General features: G+C 33.6%; 1 protein-coding gene across 1 annotated transcript; it reads right to left on the bottom strand.

Annotated features, from left to right (window-relative positions):
• Positions 1-2008: 2008 nt before the first annotated feature.
• On the bottom strand, positions 2009-22804 carry LOC110654916 (E3 ubiquitin-protein ligase UPL5). Its single transcript, XM_021811046.2, has 3 exons — positions 20647-22804; positions 10064-10653; positions 2009-2607 (listed from the first exon to the last, which is right to left on the bottom strand). The coding sequence occupies exons 1-3, from the start codon at positions 22538-22540 to the stop codon at positions 2344-2346; spliced, it is 2748 nt and encodes a 915-aa protein (XP_021666738.2). The 5' UTR covers positions 22541-22804; the 3' UTR covers positions 2009-2343.
• Positions 22805-24698: the final 1894 nt, after the last annotated feature.

Genomic DNA, 24698 nt, shown 5'->3' with positions numbered 1-24698 from the left:
ACAACTGTCGAATTTCCATAAATTGAAAGTACCTTCATGAAGCCCACAACACGGGGGTTAGTATAAAATTTTTACAGAATTTTATAAGCTCATTTAATGCTCAGAAAAATACTGCGAAGTTCCGTGGGACCCACCAAAAAACGGTGTCAGAAAATTTTAAAATTTATATTGTCGCGAAGCTCTCGACGAGTGGAGCACTCTGGTACTCTCGGTTTTCTCGTGGGGTTCACGGTTTGCGAGAAATCTAGCCCAAAATTTGAAATGGGTTAAAACTTTCCGGACAAAAATTGAACAAACCGCTCTATGGATTTTGTGTTCTTTGTGTCTATGGAAAGCTCTCGAGGTGTAGATGGTGTTTGACACAAGACCCGGCCCAATTGGTGGCCGGATCGACCGGATTTTGGCTGGAAAGCTGAAATAGCGCGCGCGCATCGGGTGGTCTTCGCGCGCATTTTCTGACCGCCTGAAGTGTCGGCCGACCGTGGGGAGGTGGTGGGGCGGTGTGCCGGTGAGGTGGGGAAGCTGGGGAGGCTGCGGGGCGGCCTGGGGGTGAGGGAGGAGAGAGAAAACAGGAAGGGAAGGAGGATTGGTCGGGCGTGCGAGGGAGAAGAAGGAAGAAAAAGAAAAAGACTGGTCCGATTCGACCGGTTTGATTCGGCCGATTCGATTTAAGATATAAAATTTTGAATTTTTACTCGGCATTGGGACTGAAAACGAGGCCCAAAAATTTCGAAAAAATTCTAGAAAACTTAGAAAAATTCTTAGACTCTAAATATATTTTTAATTTTGCCACGTGGTCTTTAAATTAATTTTTAAAAATCATTAAAGTTTTATATTTTCGAGAAATCAAACCCGATTTAGAAAATCCAAAAAATTTCAAATAATTTCCTAAAATTTAAATAAAAGAAAAATATTAATATTACTCAAATAATACATTTAAAATTTGGGGTGTTACAGAAGGAATAATAGTAATGGTTGGATAAAGTGGAGAGAGAAATAATATAGTATAATAATAATAGATGGATAGATTAGTTAATATTAATTAAAAAAGAAAGAAAGAAAGGAAAGAGGGGAGATTATAGAGAGAGTAATAATAATAGTAGTTAGATAGATTAATATTAAATTTAAAGTTTAATCTTGAAAGAGGAAAAAAGGAAGTGAGAGAGAGAAATGAGTTAAAAATATTAAGTCATATCTATTAAAATTACGTAGTTAAGTTTTGATTTATTTAGTATTTTAATATGCATAAAATTGTTTAAAATAAATTTTATATATTTATTATCTAATATTCTAAATTTATTTTTCATATAAAATTTAACTTTATTTTCATAAAAAATTAAATTTTTATTACAAAATTATATTTTATAAATTTACTTTTTATTTTAATTATGTCATAGTTTTTTCTAATATAATAATATTTAATAATATATTATTTTATAATAATAGCATATATTTAATATTCTAATTTATCTTTCACGTGCAAATTAAATATATTGATTATATTATAATTTAGAATAATATATTATTTTTAAAACAATCACAAATAAAATAAATATATTTATAATATTATAAAATAAAATTATTATTATAAATATTTTTATAAATAAATCTATTCACAAGTCTGCTTATGAGTCTATTTAATGAGTCAAGTAGCTTATTTAATAAGCTAACTCACAAAGTCAAATACTGTTGAGTTTGAAATAATTTAATCTCAAGATTGACTCGTTTTGAATCAAGCCGAGCTTTTATTAAAATGACCACAAATCACCCGCGAGCATCTACGAATGAAAAAGCTGGGACAGCAAGATTTGGTTTTCAATTTGATCATTTTGCTGATAAGATCCTTAGCAAGAAAAAAATTGCCATGAAAAAGGCAACGTTCGGCAGCTCTGCAGATTTTAAGAATGATGAAGTAAACAATGAGAAAATCACTGGAACTTCCATACTATGCGTTTAAAAAAGAAAAAATTGCCAGTGCAGAGGGAGAGGGAGAGGGAGAGATCCAGCAGCAGAGAGAGATACTAATCTTTCTATTGATTTGGACGTCATTGCATAGTCTCTGTACTTACAGGTCATGAAAAAGCAGCTGCTATTCCTAGGGAAGGAAGTTGATGTTTATTCCTTCTGCTCTCCATCATTTAAGCTATGCCAATATAAACAGTTTAGCCAAAAAAGAGCAATGACGTCACAACCTTTTAAAGGATACATAAATAACTAAAGCACCTTCTTACATAGTCTAATGAAAACTGATGACATGATCCTATCTGTACAAGCTGAGTACAAATCTTTCTATGTGCAATTTAAAACCCTTTTTATGCCAGAGGCAGATCTAACTCCAATATTTCACCAAGTACCAAAGCTGCAGCCGACATGTTCTCGGGTGATGACATTTAGTCGATCTTGCATGACATCCATAGAGGAATATGGTGGGAAACAAAGCCGATAAAAGCATGTGTGAGATGAAGGAAGGCGATTGTGTGGTTCTGAGGACTTGTAAATATAAAGTTTTGAAGCCAAACCGCGGAAACCTTCGACTGGTAGATACTTCACCGATGTCCAAAAGAACAAAAGAACCTTTCTCTGCTCTGCTGACATTTCCGCAACAATCTGCAAATTAGTCAGGCATTAAATTAAATAATTAAAAATAAAATTATCGTAGCCAATAATACTTTTATATTCACAGAATGGAGGCGGAACAGCCAATGCAGCCAATGACTCTTAACCAGATGAAATTCAAGGTTATGAGAATGGAAACAGGAATATCTGGCATTTAGCCCTTCTATGTCAATTATCAACTGATTTGTCATCAGGTGAGTAAAGGGCTATATCCTTAGTGTGGGCTGACAAAAACAGGCACAGTACATGCATCTAGTATGCTTCACATATTACATTTCATGACAAGGTTTAATCCACGAAGCAAATAAACACACAGATCTGTTAACCTTATAGGCAATCTCATATTGGTAGAAGACGATTCCATCTGCAACCAACATAGCCAAGTATGTTTCCAAATGCAACCAAAAGCTGACAACTGGTTCATATAAAGGACCAAAAACTGACAGCTATTAAGCATCTTTACAACAATGTTAACCTGCTGTAAACACAGGGAACTGTCTTTCCAATGCAAACAAACCCTTAACAGAGATTCCATTTGGTACTAGAGCCTATCATGGTTCTAGAATCCAACGGCAAAAAAAGACAGAAAGACAACGTTGTTCTGTGAACTGCTTGAAAAGACTTGGGGAGAAAAATATATATACATATAGTTGGAATTTTTGAAAGAGCAATATGTTATTCTTACTATTTTTATAATTTAACTGGAAAAGAGAATTAGTTCTGTGCAGTCTCTCACAGTTGAGCTTCCGACTTTGAGAACCAAGAAATAGATGAAAAGGAGAAAACAAAACTGCTAAGGGAGGGGAAGAGAGAGAAACTGCAGAACTTGTGTGATCAGAAAAACAGTTTTCCTGTGAAGTTTGAGGCATGCAAATGTTGGCGATACAAGTATTAGCAGCTGGAAATTCAAGAAGCAATCATCTACTAGGAATCCAGCAACTATAATGGTGTTTCAAATGAATCAACATCAGATTCTTGCAGCAGTGGTGGGCATAATCTAGTGGTAGCTACGTATGCGTTAAACCTGGGAGACCCAGATTCGAATCCCCCCTCCCCCACATATGTAATAAAAAAAAAAAAAAAAAAAAAAAAAAAAAAAGAGAGAGAGAGAGAGAGAGAGAAAATCAGATTCTTGCAAATCGAAAAATAGAGTATAGCATTGGTTGCTATGAATAGCAAGGAAGCCAATAAACTTCACGAGACTAACACACCTAGGCAATTTACACTACTCATTCGTCTCCTCACCTCACCCTACTAGATGGTTTGCACATGCCTTTTGACCTAGAACATCTTATGTCTCAAGTGTGCCTCCAACTGTCTGGAAATCAGACAAAATTGATCAAGATTTTTTTTTTCAAACAATTAAAAAAAACCATTAAAACAAATAAATGCATAGAAGTAGGGGCGAGCATTCGGTTGAAACCAAACCGAATTGAATCGCCTAAACCAAATTAATCAAAATCCTTAGTGTCACATAACGAACCAAACCAAACTACTAAGGAAACCGAACTGCACTAATTCAGTTCAGTTTGATTTGGAACAAACCAAATTCAACATCAACGCGCTGATTCTGAATGTCCAAAAATTTCCATCAGACACCGAAAAATTCAAGCATGCACAAAATAAAAAAAACACCTTACAGATGCAAAAGAAATAACTACACCTAATCCATAATCAAAATTGCAGTTTACCATTCAGGGCTCACTGATCGCAAAAGCCATTCAAGAAATACCAAAAAGAGAAGAAAAGAAAATTTAATAAAAGAATGAAACTTGTTGTTCAAGTGAGAAACCCACATGAAACAACAGGCACAGGCTGCTTAATTCGGACACTTAGAGATGTACCAATTGGACACGAGGCATTTATCCCCTTTGAGATGATCTACCGTAAAGAGTCATTGGGACCTAGAGGTTTCGAAGGAGTGGAGGACACGGCAATGGGTGAGTGGGTCTATTGTTGTTGGCCTGGGGCTGTGGGTGGTGTTGGAGAGCATTGAATTTGAAGGAGAGTAAAATGAAAAGGGGTGCATGCTAGTGGTGGCTGCCAAAACAAAAGTCTGAGGATATTTCGGAACAAAGAAAGCTTATATATGCTGATAAAAATGACACATTTTTGCAAATTGGTTCAGTTCTTTTTTTCAAAATAATAATAATAAAAAAAAACCGAATCAAACCAAATAAACTGAATATTTCGAAAAGTAAAACTGAACCAAACCAATTTACTATAAAAACTGAACCGAATTACCAAATTTCATTGGTTTGGTTGGTTTATTTGGTTCAAACAGAATAATGCTTAACCCTACATAAAAGAATGCACAAAAGACACTTGGGTTAAAAGGAAAAAGAAGAAGAACAAAAAAAAAGGTTAATAATGAAAAATATATCAAACTTTAAAGAATCCAAAAAAATCTCTAGCAGCGGCCAGCCATAGACACCAGAATGTTCCTCCCTTCTACGTTTTTGGAAACCGCCGCCCGCCCGCCCGCCCCCACACCCCCCCCCCCCCCCCAACGGAAAAAACACTCTCCCCCTTCTTTTCTCTCTTCCTTTTCTCTCCTCCTATTCTTTCTTCTCCTTCTCATCCTCTGCTATGCCATTTCAGTAACATAACATGTAACGGATGATATGCCTAATATGGTACCATTTCTCTGTGAAATTCAAATTGAGAGGGATGTAACGGTAAATATCATATCAGTAGGCCAATTTTACAGTATGTATAGCCTGCTTCAATACATTATGTGATATGCTGATAATTACATCACATGTTAGGGTCATTTTGCAAGAGTTTTACAGATGTCATGGAAGTTTTTATTAGCTTTATCATAATTTTATTTAGTTTTCTTTGTCATAGTTAATGTCTCTCTCATTTTGCTCTTATTTTGGTAATGAACAGGTGAAGAATAAGTTTAATCCTCTTGGAATTTGGAGTCCTATTGGTCGAACATGCAAAAGGAGCATAAACGGAAGATTGAAGCAAGTTGAGTACAAATTAGGCTAAGAAGTACATGCCCAGGGTGTGTAAGCAGAGGAAACACATCCCCAAGGCGTGTATTATAGAGGAGAAGATGGAGGCTGGAACCAAAAAAAAAAAAAAAAAGAAAAAAGAAAAAGCAGCAGAAAGCTACACGCCCAGGGCTTGTAAATGGGTATAAGACATGGACAGGGCATGTCAGCGGCGTGAAATCGTGAATTAAAAGGATTGTGTAGGGCTTCCTTCCCCTAACCAGTGTAGGACTCCTAAAGGGCAGATGGAAGAGGCTTTACACCAGAAATAGAGAGATCACTCAAGACAATAACCCTAGCCTCCGAGATATAAGAGGGAGATCAAGCAAAGAGGACTGAAGACCCAAAGCAGCCTAAGGATACTTTCTTCTCCATTACTTTATTTTCTTTGTTGGGTTTTATTCAATGGGTTGTTTTGTTTCTTCATTTCTTGAGTTAACTGAAACCATGCTAGGCTAGATTTCTCTTTTTAGGGTTAGGGATGTAACAACTCAATTCAAACTATGATTGTTATTTGATTTATTTCAATAAATTGGGGATTTTACTTTGATTCAATCTTTTGTGTCTAATGCTTGCTTGGTATTTGGTACCTACTTTACATGATGTTATATATTAGTGAAAAAATGAAAGGTGAAATTTGATATAGGAAGAACAAGATTTTGAACCTAGGATTCTAAACCTAGCGATAGGCTAGAAACCTTTGAGGAATTTTAATTAATTTAATACCATGAGAATAGGTGTTAACTTGGTTAAAACATTTCTTGAGAGAGGACATTAGATTACCTAAGATTACTCTCCTTCAAAGTCAAACACACCAATAATTAAATGAATTGAGTTACATATCAAAGTTGATTGATGTTTGTGAACCCCTAACTCTAGAGTCTTTTATCTATTGTTTGCTTATTTATTGCGTCTGATTAATTAGTTTTAGTCACCAAATTAGATTTAAATTCAGTTATCAACCTTTAGCATAAATTCAAATTAGATTTAAATTCAGTTATCAACCTTTAGCCGATCGTTTAAATAATTGAAATTGCTATAATCTGGTAATCAACATGGTCCTTATGAGAACTTTCTATACTATTTGGTATGATCCATGCACTTGAGGAATGCTGACATTATAAAAGATGTTTAAAACCTTGATCCTTATACACACACTTTTTCTCAGTTCTATTTTAGAAAAATCATTAATAAAATTGAAAGATGAAATTCAACCATAAGATATGATGCCTGAGAATTCTTTGTGCATGCAGTTCAAGAAAGGCAAAAAAACAATTCTTCGTGTGTAACTCAAAGTCCTATTGCTTCAAATTTTAAGAAACTCAAAACTATGAATAAGATCTTACACTTCAAAGTTCAAATTGCAAGTAGATTCATGTCTTAGATTCCCGAATTTTAAAATTTAGACACTCTTTAGTTTGTGCATTATTATATAATAGAACAGTTTAATCCCCCTAAAAATCTTGTAAATTTCAATGATAACAGTATGAATAAATGTTTGAATCATTACAAACCTGCAGTACTGAAGTTGCAATTTTGAGACGGTAAGAAACCAAAATGTATGTTATAAAAATTTTCTCTTTATTTTTTTTGGTGTGTGTGTAATTAACCCTTTAAAAAATGGAGTCAGACACAATGTAACAAAATCAGATTAAATAAAATCAATTGGCTGCATTTATAGTGAATTGTATTACAAAATCAGCAAAATGACTCAAAATTAACATAATACATATCATAATAATCTTGCATATCTAACAATTCATAGTGGGGGAAAAAAGGCTGAAGATAAAACAAGTCAAAGAAACAGCCTTTTTATAAAAATTTTATACAAAAAAAAAAAAAACTATATTTTAGATGTAGTACTAACTTATACAGAAAAAAATGATAAAAAGGAAACAAATAGGGTGATGGTCTAAATAAGATATTAAAAAAAGTAACCGTTGATATAGCCTGTATTAAAATTATTTTATTTGAATAATATAAACAAAGTGTAAATTGCCAATCCAAATACAAAATTAAATGGAAGACCGCTATGCACAAGGGCTCTAAGACAATAAGAACCCTATTTAGACATAAAGTTAGAGAGAGAGAGAGAGAGAGAGAGAGAGAGAGTTTCACTGAATCCTATGATGATCACAGAATCAGGTTGCTGAAAAAACAGTTTTTAAGGGCAACAAAGAGGAGAGAGCTTGTTCTCAAAGTTATCGATAATGCAGCAAATCCCCAGGTGTGTTGGTTCTTCCCTCCATGTCTCAAACCAATTAATAAAGCGGAGAGAGAATATAGTGTTCTATCTCCAAACAATAGTACCACCCACCTTTCCTCCTCTTTAAGGTGGGCAACCCTCTCCTCTATCTAGGTACACCCTCACTAATACAGAAAAAAATCTAAAAAAAACCAATAAAAAAATTTGAAAAATATATTAATGGAACCAAGGGATTCAATTATGGTTTTTAATTTACAAACAAATGGTTACTCAAATGAAAGTGATAAATAAAAATTTTGTTAAATACTTTTCTATTGCTTCTACTATGCTATACAGTTAATTTAAATAATAATATAATAACAGTATATATGTTTGTACATACTTGATAATGATAAAGGCAGATATTAAAAAATGAATTTTTACTAAAAAGAGATAGACATCATTAAAGGTTTTAATTTTTATTAGTGAAAGTTCAGTCCATATTAGATATTATCATTGAATTTGACTCACTAAAAGACGAAAATCGAAAAGTTAAACAAACATAATTGATAAAATTATATAAAATCAGTTGACCAGTATTTATAGTTCAATTCAAAAAAATGCTCAAGAGTTTTGTTAACCAAATTGTTATCAAATTTAGTCCCCGCCCACCTTTTCTTTCTTTCCCAATCCTGCCCCCATGTTCTTCACATCCTTTCTTTTTCTCCCTTACCCAACCACTGCACCCGTTTCAGCCCTGACCCTTGTGTTATGGTGAGAAACAACCATTACAGCCAATAGGACTAAAATGATTCCGTATCAGTGTGATTTCATTTTTCCAGCATCATGGTTTGAAATTTCACATCAGAACACTAAAATTCTAATATATGGCTGATATTTATGTTGTTTAAAACCCTCATAGAGGAACTATAAATGTTTTAGCAAGCCCAGGTATTTTCAATAATTTTACAGTTTGCTGACATGGCTGAATTACAATTTTATTAGTCTGAACTCTTAATGTCTTTGTACTTATGTTTTTAGGTTTGCTGGAATCTTAATTAGTCTAGTAGTCAAATAAAAGAGGGAAACTTGTTTGTCTCCATATTTTATCTTAGGAGTCCAAATAATTGAAGGCTTTTTTGAAGAATAATTGAAGGTTAGCATTAGTTTTTAGTCTATAAACACCTACACTTGTAATGCTTTCTATTCAGCTTATTAGTTAAATCCCAACTGTGTTTTCTAATTTGTGTGAAGCAATTCTAACCACAGAAAGTGAAGTTTTCTTGATAGGAATGAGTCCTAGATCTTACAAGTGTGAACTAGTAGATTATTTTGTTTGCCTTTTCTTTTTCTTTCTTTATCTGAAAAAGAGAGAGAGAGAGAGAGAGAGAGAGAGAGAGAGAGAGAGAGAAGAAGAAGAAGAAGAAGAAGAAGATACACCAATTTATTTTAAGCCTTATTTCTTGAGTTCTAAGAACCCTAACCATAAACTCTAAAATTCAATTATTCTCCAAGACATTCTACATCACATATAATCAAACCTTAATTTACTTTCCTATCAAATTTTATATTTTCCCATCATATTTTGATCCCTAATTGCCTTTCCTATCAAATAGCCAAATTCTTGTCTTTTCCCCATTTTATTTGATCTCTAATCCTCCTTTGCAAACCCTGATCCAACACATACTTCATGCCTTTTTTAACCTTTCATGTTAGCCTAAGACGAGCACTAAACTCTAATGCATGAAGAAGAAAAATAAATCCATATGTTTCCATTGCCTCTCTGAATCCAGCACATTGTACACCCATATATTTTCATTTGATCCAGATACCCCAACCCAATTGCATGCTTCTCCTAGGTTGAACAAATCCTACATGAATAAAAATTGAGTTTGTTAATCTTAGCTAAAAAGAAAGAAGCTGCTAACACTTTCCTTTATCAATCAATATTCTTCCCACAATTTCTCTATTAAACCAATGAAACCTTCGAACTTAATTTTTTTAAAACTGTTCTGTGACAAATATTCATATCCATAGGTTCATATAGTTTTAATTTCAATATGACGGTGCTGCACTATAATGCTGAAACCTCACAATGGGTGTGCATGTACATAATTTCAACACCTGTTCTCATGATTATTCCTCAATATAGTATTATTATCCCAGCCCCCCTAACATAAATCATATAATAAAATACATAAATATGGAAAAATCCAAAGTATAATTTAAAAGAAATAAGAATATAATGCTGGAAACACACCTCCCAAAACCAGGATATCAGAGGATCGGTTTCTTTGTAGCCATTGTACTCGGTATGTGCTTTCCAATCTTCTACACAGACAGCATTTTCACTTCCATATAGCATCCAATCAAGATCTTCAAGCTCTAAACTTTGGAAAAAGAATGTTTGGAGTCCTGAGTTACAAAGGATATCAGCAAAACCTCGTGCAAAACGGGACACCTGGTCAGAGGTTGATATCACAAAGCGATGCCTAATGAGGAGATTGACATATTCCTCTCTATTCTTGCTAGTTACAGAAATGCTTTTCCCATCCGGGCAAAGTTCCACAACTCTCCTTGATCCCAACTCTTCAACTTCTCTAACAAATGTTAATCCTAAAGCATCCGAATCGATAAAATCAGCATCCATTTCAAGAATCTGCTTACAGCTATTATATAAGTATGGATCTGCATTATGTATGTCCTCCAAAGAAATATGCCTTCCAGCCAATTGCAAGAAAAACACACGATCAAAGATGATGCCAACTTGCACTTTATGCATCAAAGCTAGCCCAATAACTCGACCAGAAAACGTAAAATAATCAAGGTGCATGGGATCCACCTTAGATGCTGCAGCATAAAGTAAAAATTGTAAACCATATACACTTTGTTTGCAGAGAGAGAATTCATCTGTCTTATGTTCATCATGAACATCAAGTAAAAGGGTAAAAGCAATTTACATTTTCAATCAGAATTTGTTCTTCTAGAAGAGAGAGGAAAAGGATTCTGAAAAATGACAGTGCTAATGCAGGCAAAGTGACACATCACCACGTAAAACATTCTCAAACAATCTATAGTACAAAAATGTTTCTGCATGTAATGTCCCTGTGACAAAAGCAATGGCAGCGGTGAAGCTCAATTTCTTAAAACTAGTTCCAAAAATACATGCTTTTCACTAAGTCTAAAGGGAAACTACATATTTGGATAACAGTTGCAATCCCAGTTATTGAAGGAGCACCTCAAGCCCACCTTAGGCCCAATGCTCACCAGCTCCAAAGCTAGCGCCTATGCACCTAGACGTGTGCCTTGTTCCAATCGCAAGACTCTAGAAAAGCGCGCCTTCTTTATTTCCACCTTCAGCAAGCAGTTCCATGGACAAAAAACACTACTACTCAACTCAAAATTTGTCAATCTACTATAATCCGATATTGACGCACTAAGAAGTTTTTGAAATTAGTATTTTTGATGATAACCAGTTGCCAAAACCTTACTAAAGTACCACACTTAGGATCACAAACCTCTCATATTTCTATTTTCAATACTACCACTCTTTTATTATCTTTTTCAAAAAAAAAAAAAAGAAAAATGTTACATCTACACCTATTTCAAGATTTATGCCAAAAGAAAACGAAAAAACATCATCCACTAACTTGAGAACTAAATAATACTCTTTTAGTTCTTAAAGAAGAGAAAGATGATGAAGATATTGATTTCGAAGATAAATATCAAGAAGATGAAAGTGTAGAAGAAGAAGAAAAAAATTATGATGCTACCCTTGATGAAGATTGAAGAGTAGTTATTTTATGATTGCTTGACTTTAGTTTTGAAACATTAAAAGACTATTCGAGTTTTAATATATTAGCACTTGAATGCTTATTAGTTATTATTATTTCTAGCTTTATGTTATGTTATTTGAAATTTGATAGAATATTAACATTTATTGGACTTTTATGATTTTTTTTTGTGTGCCTCACCTCAATCAGGCATGCACCTGCCCATGGTGCCTTTGTGCACCTTGAGCCTTTAATAACTATGGTTGCAACTCACTATATTGTTTCAACAAGCAAAATATAGTTTGAATTAAGTTCAAAGACTTTAGACATATTATTTGGTGCTGTTATAAGATTGTCACCAAAGTCTTGTCTAGGAGGTTGAATATAGTGTCAACTGTCAAGTCATCCAATTTTTTCAAACCAAGATGTCATTATTGAAGACAGCCAAATTTTGGAAGCACAAGAAGATGTTGATGATGATGAGATTCTGGTGAATGCATGATTACTACAAATTATGTTTTGCCAAGTGATGCAGTCGAGGATAATTCAATTTTGATTGAATTTTTAATTGTAAAATTAGAAAGTTTAGATTTCTATTTTTTGGGAAATATTAGTAGTATTTCAATTATTTTGGAATTTCATTCCTATTATTATTATTTAGCAAGTAATATAATAATTATTTAGGAAGTTTGTTTTGTTTAGTTTTCCTAATTAGAATTAAGGTTGCTAATCCTAGCGTGACTAGGGACGCAAAACTCTATAAATAGAGTCTAGGGTCTCTAAAATTAGATGCAATAGGCAATTGTGTATAATGATAATAAACTATAGTAGGCATGCTAATATTTTTTTTGAAGATGCCATACAGAAGCTAGGTTTGAATGTGGAGCCTTACAAAGAGGCTAGGGTGAATAACACATATTTGAAGATTCAAAAGAGATGTTTGATAACTTACTAGATTGGTGGGCTAGTTCACGAGTTGCAATGTGATATTCTTCCTCTTTAGGCTTGCTGCATTCTTTTGGGTCATCCTTGGTTATTTGATAGGAAGGTGTAGCATGATGCCTATCAAACCACACATTCTCTTTCATCAAGTTAAAAGAAATTCAAGAATACCAATAAAGTATTATTGATTACTAAGTTGAAGAAAATTGTAGGGACATTATCACATGTCTCCATTCATCAGTAGATGAATTACTAGCTCCTACTCCAAACTTAATGAAGTTGGTTTTCCAAAAGGGAAGAGATGATACAGAAGCTTTAACGTTCAGGGAATGTTCAATTCCTATTTAGTATAGGATTAGAATCTTCCTAGTTTAGAATTCCTAATGCTAATAGGAAGAGAATTATATATCTTTGTGTCCCTATCTAATCTCCTCTTATTATTATAATATCTCTCTTCTTTTTCCTCTTTTTTCTTACTTCCCTCTGCTGATAAATTACCTCAGGCAATGTTCACAGCCCTAAACAGCCACTAATTTCCCTTCCTTTTTGACCCTAATCAATGCCACTTCAATCTATACACAATCACTACTTCCTCTGCCCTTGGAAATTGATTCCCCCTAGCATTAGGTGATTAAGAGCAGCATGGCCTAGAATAAAATAATAAATAAAGAGTAATGTCTAATCTTATCTCCCAACAATATCTTTCTTCCATTCCAATGATTAAAATTTAAAACAAAGTTTGCCAATGGCTTTCTAAAGCAGTTTTGGGAAGACATAAGGTTTGAGGATGCTCCACTCAGTTTCGTTTCTTTTTTTTTTTTTTTATCATTTTTCTACTCTTCATAACATATAATTTTATCTTTTTTTCTTTCTAATCAGAATTATTCGTTCTACAATCTTCCATTTCTTCAAGAATTGTAATGAGGAGAAGACAATTAATCTCATCTTCTCAGCAAAATAGCAGGTTTAGACAATAGACAAATATAGTTTATAGTTTATTTTATAGCAGGTAATTTTTTTACTCTTTTTCTTTGGACAATTGCATTCAAGATGTTGACAGGTTATATCTAGGTGGAACTTTGTTTGCAAAATATATTATAAGCTATGAAAGATTCTTAAATTTGTTTCACACAAGGATCTTAGATTCCTAATAATCCACGAATCTCACAATCCAATGGATCCCACATTGCCCCATCTAGGGGGAATGTGATTTCCAAGTTAGAAAATAGGAATCTCACACTTCCAAATAATTGGAATAAGAGAGAAATTATATGAACAAATCTACCCATTTATCATGAGCATTAAGATGAAAATGTCCTTAATATCAATAATAATTACTACTATCCAGTTAAAAGATTTTTTTTTTGAACCAACTAAATGATGCAGAGCTGGATTTTTCAGTTTTAATATTTCCTATTCTAATTAGGATTTATTTTAGTGTTTTCCTGTTCCATTTCAGTTTCCTATTCTGTTTAGGATTTTAATGTATTTTCCTATTCTATTTAGGATTTTTTTTGGTTATAGACTTCCTAACATGGTTCACGATCATTGGTAACAAACTAATAATGCAACGGTAGCAGCCATCGCTACACTTCTTTTTTTTGAAATATTTACAAATTTCATGAAATAAATAAATATTCAAAGATATGATTAAAACTAATAAGCATAAATATATTAAATACATACACGAAATCCATCACTTATACATTATTGGTATTAATCAATTTAAAACCAAAATGACTAAGTAGATAATAAATAACTAACTTTATCACCACCAAAATGAATGCCTAGTTAGGAGAAAATTGAGGAAAATTTGAGAGAAAAAATTTGCCGATAAAGAAAATGATGAGGTGGTAAAATGAATGAGTCAAGATAATTTTCTGCCCAAAAAAAGGCTCCCTCTACCACATTTCACGTGAAAGATGTAAGACAATAAAAAATAATAAAAAAGCCAAAGATTCTCAGTTTGAAAAATAACAGCCATTACAACCATTGCTTATCAATCTTAACAGTCGTTACTTTTATATAATGATTGTAACAGCTTTACAGTTACAATTTTAAAAATCATTTAAATAATAGTAGTAAAGTAACAGCAATGGTAATGGGAAGCTAAAATCCCTTTAACGGCCATTATTTAAAACCATACTCTCTAAAGTATTTAGGTTTATCTAAACTTCCTACAAAGTAGATTTATTTTCCTATTAGGTTTAGGAGATCAAAACTCAAATAACCCTTAATTTTATGTATTTTCAGATTTAATTAATAAAATCTTGTTGTGATTTCTCTCAAATACTTTAGTGTATTGAGTAAGCATGCTCCATTTGAACTTCAAGCCTGCGTATTAGTGTAGGGAAATCTACCCGATTAAAATGGCTTACCTTGATGGAGGTGAAAATTATAGTGGTTCTCACAATGGTGATCGAAGAACTGGAGCCCTTAACCATGGATATGAAACATTATGACGATGGGAGCAACGTCTAAAGCAACATATGAATCTCTGATTCGGGCATATAGAGAGACACTTTGAAGAAATTGTAGATTGTCTTGATGCTTTGGGAATTAATACAAACAAGAATCGGGTTAACAATAAAAGGCCAAGAGATGGTGTAGCTCCTAATGACCCTATTTATCGACCAATTGCTGCACAAAGACAATATGTCTATTATAAAATTCAAGGAGGAAAAATGAAAATAATAGAAGAACAAGTACATATGGGTATGATGATAAGGTTTCTTCAACCATAACTCAAGTTTCATTTGCATTTGTAGCCGAATGAAAGGGTAGAGGAAGAAAGAGGAGTAACTTGAATTTGAAATTCAACTTAAACTTGAGAAGAACAATGTTGATGACTCGATACTAGAAGCTTTAAGCGTATTTCCCTTTGCTATGATTGAAGATGAAGAACTTGAGGAATGTATACTAGGAAACAAAATTTATCACATCTTGGAGACTTCAATGGAAATTGGGGAAGGACAATCCATGAAGCCAATATTAAAGATTGAAAATTTGTCTAATTCCTTACTTACCATTGATTTTGTTGTCCAGGTACTTTTGTGGATACAAAGGAGAATGTAAAGATGTTCCCTTCAGTATTACGTAATTCAACATGGTTGACATTGATGAAGAAGACGATGTTTTATGTTGGTTCAATAAAGTTTTTTATTCTTTAACACTTCAAAATTCAAAGACTATGTTTAAGTGGGGGAGAATGGTATGTCAATTGTTGACACAACATTGTTGGATTGTTGCAAGCTGTTCTAACTTGTGGACGAGTTTTTTTCAAGTGGGGAAGTATGATACAGAACTAGATTTTCAATTTAATATTTCCTAATCTAATTAGGATTTTATTTTAGTGTTTTCCTATTCCATTTTATTTTCCTATTCTATTTAGGGTTTTAATGTATTTTCCTATTCTAGTTAGGATTTTTTTTTTCCCATTTTCCTTTAGTAATATTCCTATTTTATCTGGACTTTCTAAAGTATTTATGTTTATCCAAACTTCCTAGAAAGTAAATTTATTTTCCTATTAGGTTTAGGATATCAAAACTCAACAAATACCCCTTAATTTTATGTATTTTCTGTTTTAAGATTTGATTAATCAAATTCTGTTGAGATTTCCTCTGAAATACCTTAGTGTATTGTGTGAGTGTGTGTTCTATTTGAATTTCATGCTGCGTTATTAAAAATTATACTCAAGGATATAATAATACCTTCATACTATTGTCCAAAATCTTTTGTCAAATTTGTCCAAAGTGAAAATATAATAATAAACATTAAAATTACATAAGGTCTTATAATAATAATCTTATCTAAAAAATCTTCATATTAACAAATAAACACGAACACTAGTATTTTTTGACATCTTTCAATGTGAGCCAAAAGTAATAACAAGATTATATCCTATATGTTATACTCTTATAGTATTAGGAACTGTCATCTACCATACTACTACTTATCTTGGTGCCTTTGGAATAGAAAATAACCATCAAGGTTACAGCATTGACATATCAAGGGAAAGTTTGATGGTTAACATTAGAGTTAGGCCAGGACAAACTAATATAGATTAGGACAAGGATATGGTAGATTTGCATAATTAAGCCTCAAAGAACAACAGCAGATCAGATTTAATCTGAAATTTTATAGTTAAGTAAGCAAATTAGAATGATGACTAGCCTCAAGCTATGGATTATGGCTCACTCCCATAAAAAAAATCATCATACTTAATAACCCACAACAGTTGTGAATTTTATTGATTGAATAGCTGACAAATAAAGCATTACAACTATTTATGCATCACATAACTGGGAACTTATGTTTGAGTTCCTAATGCAGAATGGGAATCCCAAAAACAGAAAAAAAACTTTTTGACGACGAGACTAGTTAGGATTTCATTAATATTGAAACTACAATACAAATAGACCATCCCAAAAACATTACAACCAAGCCCATCCCACTAGAAATGAAAATTGAAAAAAAATATATCCTGATACAGTAATGAGAGTACTAAACTGCTTCTTAACTTAATTTAATTCAATTTAATTCCCCTATAAGGAGTCGTATGTGTCTAAGATAAGAGTTACGGAGATAAGAACGTTAAACTGGATGAATTGCCATACTAGACTAGATAAAGTCCGTTATGAGAGTATTAGAGAAAATGCAGTAGTGTCAATTAAGGGTAAGTTGAGAAAAGGGAGATTGAGGTGGTTTGATCATGTGAAGCGTAGACATACGGAGGCTTTAGTCAGATAAGTAGAGCACATTGGGTTAGAAAATAGAAAGAAAAGAAAGGGTAGACCTAAACTGACTTAGAGGAGAGAAGTACAAAATGACCTACAAGCATTACACATTTCCGAAGATTTAATCCAAAATCATTTAGAGTGGAGAAAGAGAATCTATATAGCCGACCCCAACAAATTTTTTGGATAAAAACTTAGTTGAGTTAAGTTGAGTTTTAATTCCCCTATAAATTTCCCAACACCGTTACCCCAAATCAGAGCTTGAGGCTTTATTGTAACACTTATAATTTTTAAATTTATTATTTTTAGGTAAATATTGATATTTTATTTTATTTAAATTTTAGGAAATTATTTGAAATTTTTCGGATTTTAGAAATAGGGTTCGATTTTTCGAAAATAGAAACTTTGATGATTTTTAAAAATTAATTTAAAGACCACGTGGCAAAACTAAAAATATATTTGGAGTCTACGCATTTTTCTGAGTTTTCTGAAATTTTTTCGAAATTTTTGAATCTCGTTTTCGGTCCCAAGGCAGAGTAAAAATTCAAAATTTTATATTCTGAATCGAACCGGACCGGATCGGACCGGCCGAATCGAACCGGACCGGATCGGACCGGTCGAATCGGACCGGCTTCTTCCTTTCTCTTCCTCCCCGCGCGCGTCCCAACCCCTCTCTTTCTCTCCCGTTTTCTCTCTCCTCCCTCCTCCCCTTGCCGCGCCGCCGCCACCCCAGCCACCCCAGCCCGCCAGCCCGCCTCCCCAGCCACCTCCCCTCGCCGGCTGCCGCCTGAAATGCCTGCAAAAGGAGCACGAAGCGATGCAACGCGCAAGCGCGCCACTTCGTCTTCCCGGCCGAAATCCGGCCTATCCGGCCACCAATCGGACCGGGTCTTGTGTCTAAATCCATCTACTCGTCGAGAGCTTTCCATGGACACCAAGAACACCGAAATCCATCATGTGGTTTGTCCAATTTTTGCCCAGAAAATTTTAGCCCATTTTGACTTTTGGGTTAGATTTCTCGCAAACCGTGAACCCCACGAGAAAACCGAGAGTACTAGAGCGCTCCACTCGTCGAGAGCTTCGAGGCGATATAAATTTTAAAATTTTCCGATACCCTTTTTCGGTGGATCCCACGAAACTTCGTAGTGTTTTTCCGAGCATTAAATGAGCTTAGAAAATTCCGTAAAATTTATGTACTAACCCTCGTGTTGTGGGCTTCGTGTAGGTATCTTCAATTCGCAGAAATTCAACAGTTGTCCGAGTCTGTGAATTTCCGGCCAGACAGACCGATTACCGGAAAAGTCTCCGAATTGAATCGAGGTTTTGGCTGCCCCACATTTGTCAGACGTCCCGAGCGTCCCCGAAGTCGGAATAGCATAGGTAAACCCGAACCTTACTTTTTCGTAATTTTCTAGTGCTTAAATGAGATTAAAAATCCGTAAAATATTCGTGGCAGCTCTGAAAATTATGATTCTTTTTGCATTAGCCTAGTAATATTGCTAAGGACCGCAGGGCAAAGTTATAGAATTTTTAAAGTTCATTTGGGTAGTTTTTGCAAAAAGAGTGAATTATAAGGACTAAATTGAAATTTTACATATTATGATGAATGACTGTTTGGATGGGCCTAGGAAGGGCTGTATAATGTGATTGAGTTGTGGATATATGGATTGTGAATATAGAAGTGCGTTTTGAGCCTTTTTGCAGATTGGGTAGGTCTTAGGTATAGGAGAAACTCTGCCGGATTTTCGGCACGACTTAGAACGTATTTGGTCTTTTCTTAAGTTTGTATTGAGTCAAATTTATTAAATGACTGTAATAAAATTGTCAAGTGAGCCGGGACAGCCTTCTTCCTCCGTCCAGCCGCCACAGTGACCGCTGTCAAGTCTGTGAGTAAAATATTAATTTTAATTGTAATTTCACTATTATTATATGTTCAAGCATGCCCATGCATCACTTATATATATGTATCTATGTAGTTAAACTCTAGACACGTTTTATGTTGCATTCATAACTGTTAAAGTACCATGGATGTTGTTGTGGTAATTTGGAGCAGTGTGCGTGCGTTGGCGTGCGTGTGATGTGGTGTTGCCTATGGATAGGACGGATAGACACGGCTTGAGTTCTTCGCTGGGACCCCGATTTGGTTTATGAAGCAAAAGTCCGGCTTAAGTTCTTCGCTGGCACAGGTTGGATTTAAGAGAGCTGTATAGGGGATCAGCTCCCATACATTATGATTGATATTAATGAGTGTGTGAGTGCTCCAAATTACCTTTTTGATGTTGTGATGTGAAATTATTGCTGATGTTGCATTTCACTCTACAGGGTGCATTAGTTTTAGATAGTTATAGAGATTATGGTTAAAATTGATATTTTACTCTCTGAGTCGAACACTCACTCCTGTTCAATATTTTTCCAGGCCACAGGAGGATATTTTTGAGGTCAACCTGCTTTTCTCCCTCGCAGGTCGTCTATTCATGTTTGTGTAATTCTATAAACTTCTAGAATTTCCGCATGTATTAGAAGTATTTATTGAATTGGGTCTGTAATATAAATTGTTATTTTGGACCTGTAAACTTGTTATTTTATGCATGTTGAGGGACTGGATGAGGGAGCTGAGCTCCCATTTATTTTTATGTTGTTATGAGTATGTGGAGGGTGAGCTGAGCTTCCCACTTGATATATATTATGTTTACAGGTCGAGTGAGTCAAAAACTCCCCGTTAAAAGGTCCATTTTATGGTCGGACTCTGTCCGGTTAAATTCTTGAAATTGGGCCCAAATGGGCCTTAGAGTTGGGTTAATGAATAGTTAGGCTTACTACAGGCCTCGGGGGCTTTAGGCTAGCCCAGGTCCTAGTGCCGGTCCAGCCCATAGGTTGGGTCGTGACATTTATCAACTATCCCAATTCTCTCATATTCTTTTAGAAACTTATAAAAGATTCCTATCAAGTGTTGTTCTATGTTTGCAAGAAAGAATTTGGTGAAATCAATAACATGGGAGTTTTTTTTTTTAATAAATTACATGGAATAAGATTGTTTCTAGGCTTCATTTTCGTTTTCTGCAAAGGGATTCTTGTATCTATCAGTGTTCAGCATGACTGGAAAATATCACTTAGTAGGTTCCAAAACTCATTTAAACAGTTCGGCATGCACACTGAATGTTGTCTTTTTACAAAGTGAATTAATGCAAATGAATGTTCCCCATTCTATGCCTCTTCTAAATTTGACACTTTAAACACCGGTAACACAACATACTATTCAAACAAACTTATCAAACTTTTCAAACAAGCATTATCATCTGAGATAATATATGCAGTAAGAAACAAACTGAACCATCAAAAAGAATAAAGAACTGCTTAAGAATGCATGCATCACAAAGCTAGAGGAAGTATACCAGGATTAGGATAAAATCTTCTCAGATCATTTGGACATGCAACGAAAAGGGCATTTTGTTGATCAAATAATGCTTGGACGACCAAGAAAAACCACTCCCGCAACACACCAGGACCAGTAGCTTCCTCATTTTTAAATTCCATAAATAGACCACCATGCAATGCCTCAGGGTCTGCTCTAGCTATGTACTCAAACGACTCTGCCAACAAGTGTGATCGATCAATGAGCATCTCATGCAACTCCTCATAATCTTCTTTAACCTCAGGGAACAACATCATGGCCAAATGCCTTCGGGACTCAAAATCAGTCACATCTTTATGCTGAAGAAGCCATTGATGATCATCATTTCGCTTTGCATATTTAACAATTAGAACACATAGAGAAGCTTTCCTAAGCCTCAAAACCGCCCAAAATTGTTCTTCAGCATTTTTATAGAGTTTGGCAATGTTATTCAGTTCCTTCAAAATGGCAAGGTATTGAGACCATGCTGTGCGATTAGACTCACCTTCTCCATTTGGTTTCAAAGGCAAGCAACTCTCCATTCTGGTAAGACAGTTGTCCATTTTTACCAGCAAATCACTAAATATAACATGAAGTTGCTCAATTTCCTCCACATACAATGTATGACTAAAACCTCTCTTGTTCAAAGGCACAGAAATGGGCCCCTGAAAACCCACGTGTTCTGTAATAGTCGTATGCAAAGGGAGCAAGAAGGCTGAAAAGTCCCGAACATCACTTGACCCTGGACCAGTGCTGGTAGTAGACTCCATACTTAAAACCAAATCCCTGGACAACCTATTAGCTAACTCATTAACAAACGGGAAAATGTCCTGTATCACAATCAATCCCTTTACATCCTCCCCACCATCATACTTGGACAAACCACGTGATATTCCAATAGTCTCCAACAATGACCCAAGGGTACTTCGGCAAGAGAGATACAAAGGGTCATCATAAGCCACCTTCCTAAGCAACTTACAAAACTCTAATACTATAGGTGCACACTGTGTATGCAAAGGCTTTGGCAATGAACTCCTACATGAATTCAAAAAATACTTAATTGAACTCTCCGCACACTCCTTATTGCCTTTAATGGTTGAAACATAAAGCATTACCAAAGCAGCAGGAGTTGAGGATGACATAAAAATCTGAAGATGCCCAATTGCTGTCTCGTTGTCATCTTTGGGCGTTAGAGTAAAGAATTCATTTATCAAACTTTTGATATGTTTTGACGCGTTAAGATGGCAAGGCAATCCTGTTTTACAAAGCCGAGAAATAAACGATACAATGTCATCGATAAGCTGACAAGTCTGGGGGTGCTTGGTACTTCTCATCCGCCCCACCAAATGAAGCCCAGCGTCGTTCTGAATTGAACACTCCGCCAGTGACTGCTCCCATTGCAGTTGTTTCCCCTTATAAATTAGCCTCTGCTCGATAACCGGAATTCCCGTGATTGCCTGAATCCGCTCGTGAAGCGATTTCACCGTGTCGTCCGAATTGGCATGTATAACAATGTGGTTGCCATCGGAAATCATTCTTATAAAAAATTGAAGCCTGTAAGCCGACCGAGTGCTCCCCGGAGGAGAGGACGAGCATGAGCAATGAGCAGATTTCGCATCGGAAACGCGAGTATCGAAGTGGCTTGAAGAAGAGGGCGACAATGATTGATTCTTACCGGTGAAGGAAGAATCCACGGCTAGGGACTGGTCTTTTCGCATCCTGACGGAGACTAGGTCCGAGAAATACAAGTCGTCATCGTCTTCCAAAGTCGGCGCGTAATCGTCCAATTTGCGCTTGGACGAGACGCGGTGATCGTGCCCGGTGACGACGGGCGCGGCAGTGGTGGATGAGCGTTGAGAGGGGCAATCAACGGTGGAGGATTGGAGTAGAGACATTTGACGGTGGAATCCCGCCGCTACAGTGGGGGAGAGAGCATGGGATCAAAGCCAAGCCAGAAAAACCCTAACCTAGTTTTCTTCTCTTGTTCTTTAAGTGGCAGAAGAAGAAGAGAGAGAATTTGGCAAGGTAAATGATCGAAAATTTCTCTTTCTTCTTCTTTGTGTGTTTTCTTCCTTTCAGAGCCGTCGCCAAGGACTGTCATCTTACGCCATTTGCGCTTTTATTAACCCAAAATGTACTGGGCTCTTGTTTCGTGTGGACCTGCTCATGTTAATCTTGTAAGTGGTGTGATCAACAGCTGGGATCTAAAACTCTTAGTAGTTAGGCAAAATGCATATTTAAGCTTCTGAATTTTATTTCATATCTATATTATGTTCTTATATTTTATGTTCTACTTTTTAAGCTTTAAACTTTCAAATTTGTTAATATCATGGGCGGATTGGTATTACTATTGAAATACTGTTATTAAAAAAATTATTTTTTTAAATATGCTAGTCAGATAATATTAAAAAATAATTAAAATTAAATTTAATAAATTTTTATTATAAGAATATTAAAATAATAAATTATTTTTTAAATTATTTTTTAATAATATTTAAAATGATACTTTTATTCAAAAAAATATTTTAGTCTCTAAAACTCAATGCTAAACAGACATCATACTTTTATTAATTATCTATTTGTGCGTGTGGTTAATTCACATTGTGCAGCGAGTTGAAAGTAAAAAATATATGATTAAGAGAGATATCGTATAAGAGAGAGAAAATAAAAAATTCTAAAACTCTAACCATTTCACTATATTAAAATTATTATATTAAGATTAAAAATTTTGACTTAAAAAATTATTTTTTTGTCTATATATATTTTTAGAAATAAATAATCATTTATTTCATTTACTACTGTTTCTATAAAAATAAATATTTATTTGACACTAGAGAGATAAATATATTTTTCTATATTAATAATTTATAGAAAAAAAAATTACCTCCTTTTTTATTTTAACAAATTATATTATTTGCCCTTAAATCTATTTTTAAAGATAAATTAAATTAACTTTAATTATTTATACTAAAATTTTTAATTTTATTTTTATAATCAAATAAATTTATCTTCAATAATATTTTCTAAAAATAAATTATCTTGTCATTGTATATTAATTTTTTTATATCATTAATTATTAATATAAATATAAATTTATTTAAATTATCAAAAATAATAAATATTATTTAAAATAAATAAATATAATTTATAATTTAAATTTTTTAAAAATAAATTATAACTAGCGGACCCGTATTTGGACCTCCTTTTTACTTAAAATATCAAGAGAAGAGAACTATCTTTTATAAAAAAATCATCACCTCACAAGTCCTTGGAAAAATATGTGAGACATCTCTTTTTTTTTACAAATTATTATTTTTTTAACTTAAAATTTAGAATTTAAATTGTCAATTCATTATCTAAATACCTTACTATAATAAAGATTTAATAGTATATTATACTATATAATCAAATTTTATTATATTTATTATAGTACTTATATATTTTTAAGAGCACATTTAATTATATATATATATATATACACACACACACATTAATATATGTATAATTAATAAATTCAAATCATCAAAATATTTGTAGTTTAATGCTAAAAGTGTTTTTATCAATTTTTTGAGTTTTTTTCTTAAGAAATTAATAACACTTGTTAGATCAATAATTAATAACAATATGTTGATTAAAAACTTTAATTATATAGAGTAAAAGAAAAATATACTTTTTTTATTTTAATATATATAAACATAATACAATGTAAGTATATATATGCATGTATTTATTTGTTTAATATATATAGTTTAATTAGTCATTAAAATTTTTTTAATATGGAAAAAGGGAATTTTTTTAATGACAAATTAAAAAAAAAACTTTAAAACTTCTTAAATAAATAGAGTTAATATAAATGAATTAGAAACAAATAATATAATATTTAGAGACCAATAAGTTTTATCTCAAAATATTTATTATTAGAAAACAAATAATATAAAATTTAGAGGCTAATAAGTTTTGTCTCAAAAAATTAATTATTAGAAACAAACAATTATATATTTAGAGACTAATAATTTTTTTCCTCAAAAAATTAATTATTAGAAACAAATAATA

Source organism: Hevea brasiliensis, chromosome 5 (assembly GCF_030052815.1).
Source record: "Hevea brasiliensis isolate MT/VB/25A 57/8 chromosome 5, ASM3005281v1, whole genome shotgun sequence".
Lineage (NCBI taxonomy): Eukaryota > Viridiplantae > Streptophyta > Magnoliopsida > Malpighiales > Euphorbiaceae > Hevea > Hevea brasiliensis.
The sequence above is the reverse complement of the archived record's forward strand: the minus strand, read 5'-3'. Positions and strand labels throughout refer to the sequence as shown.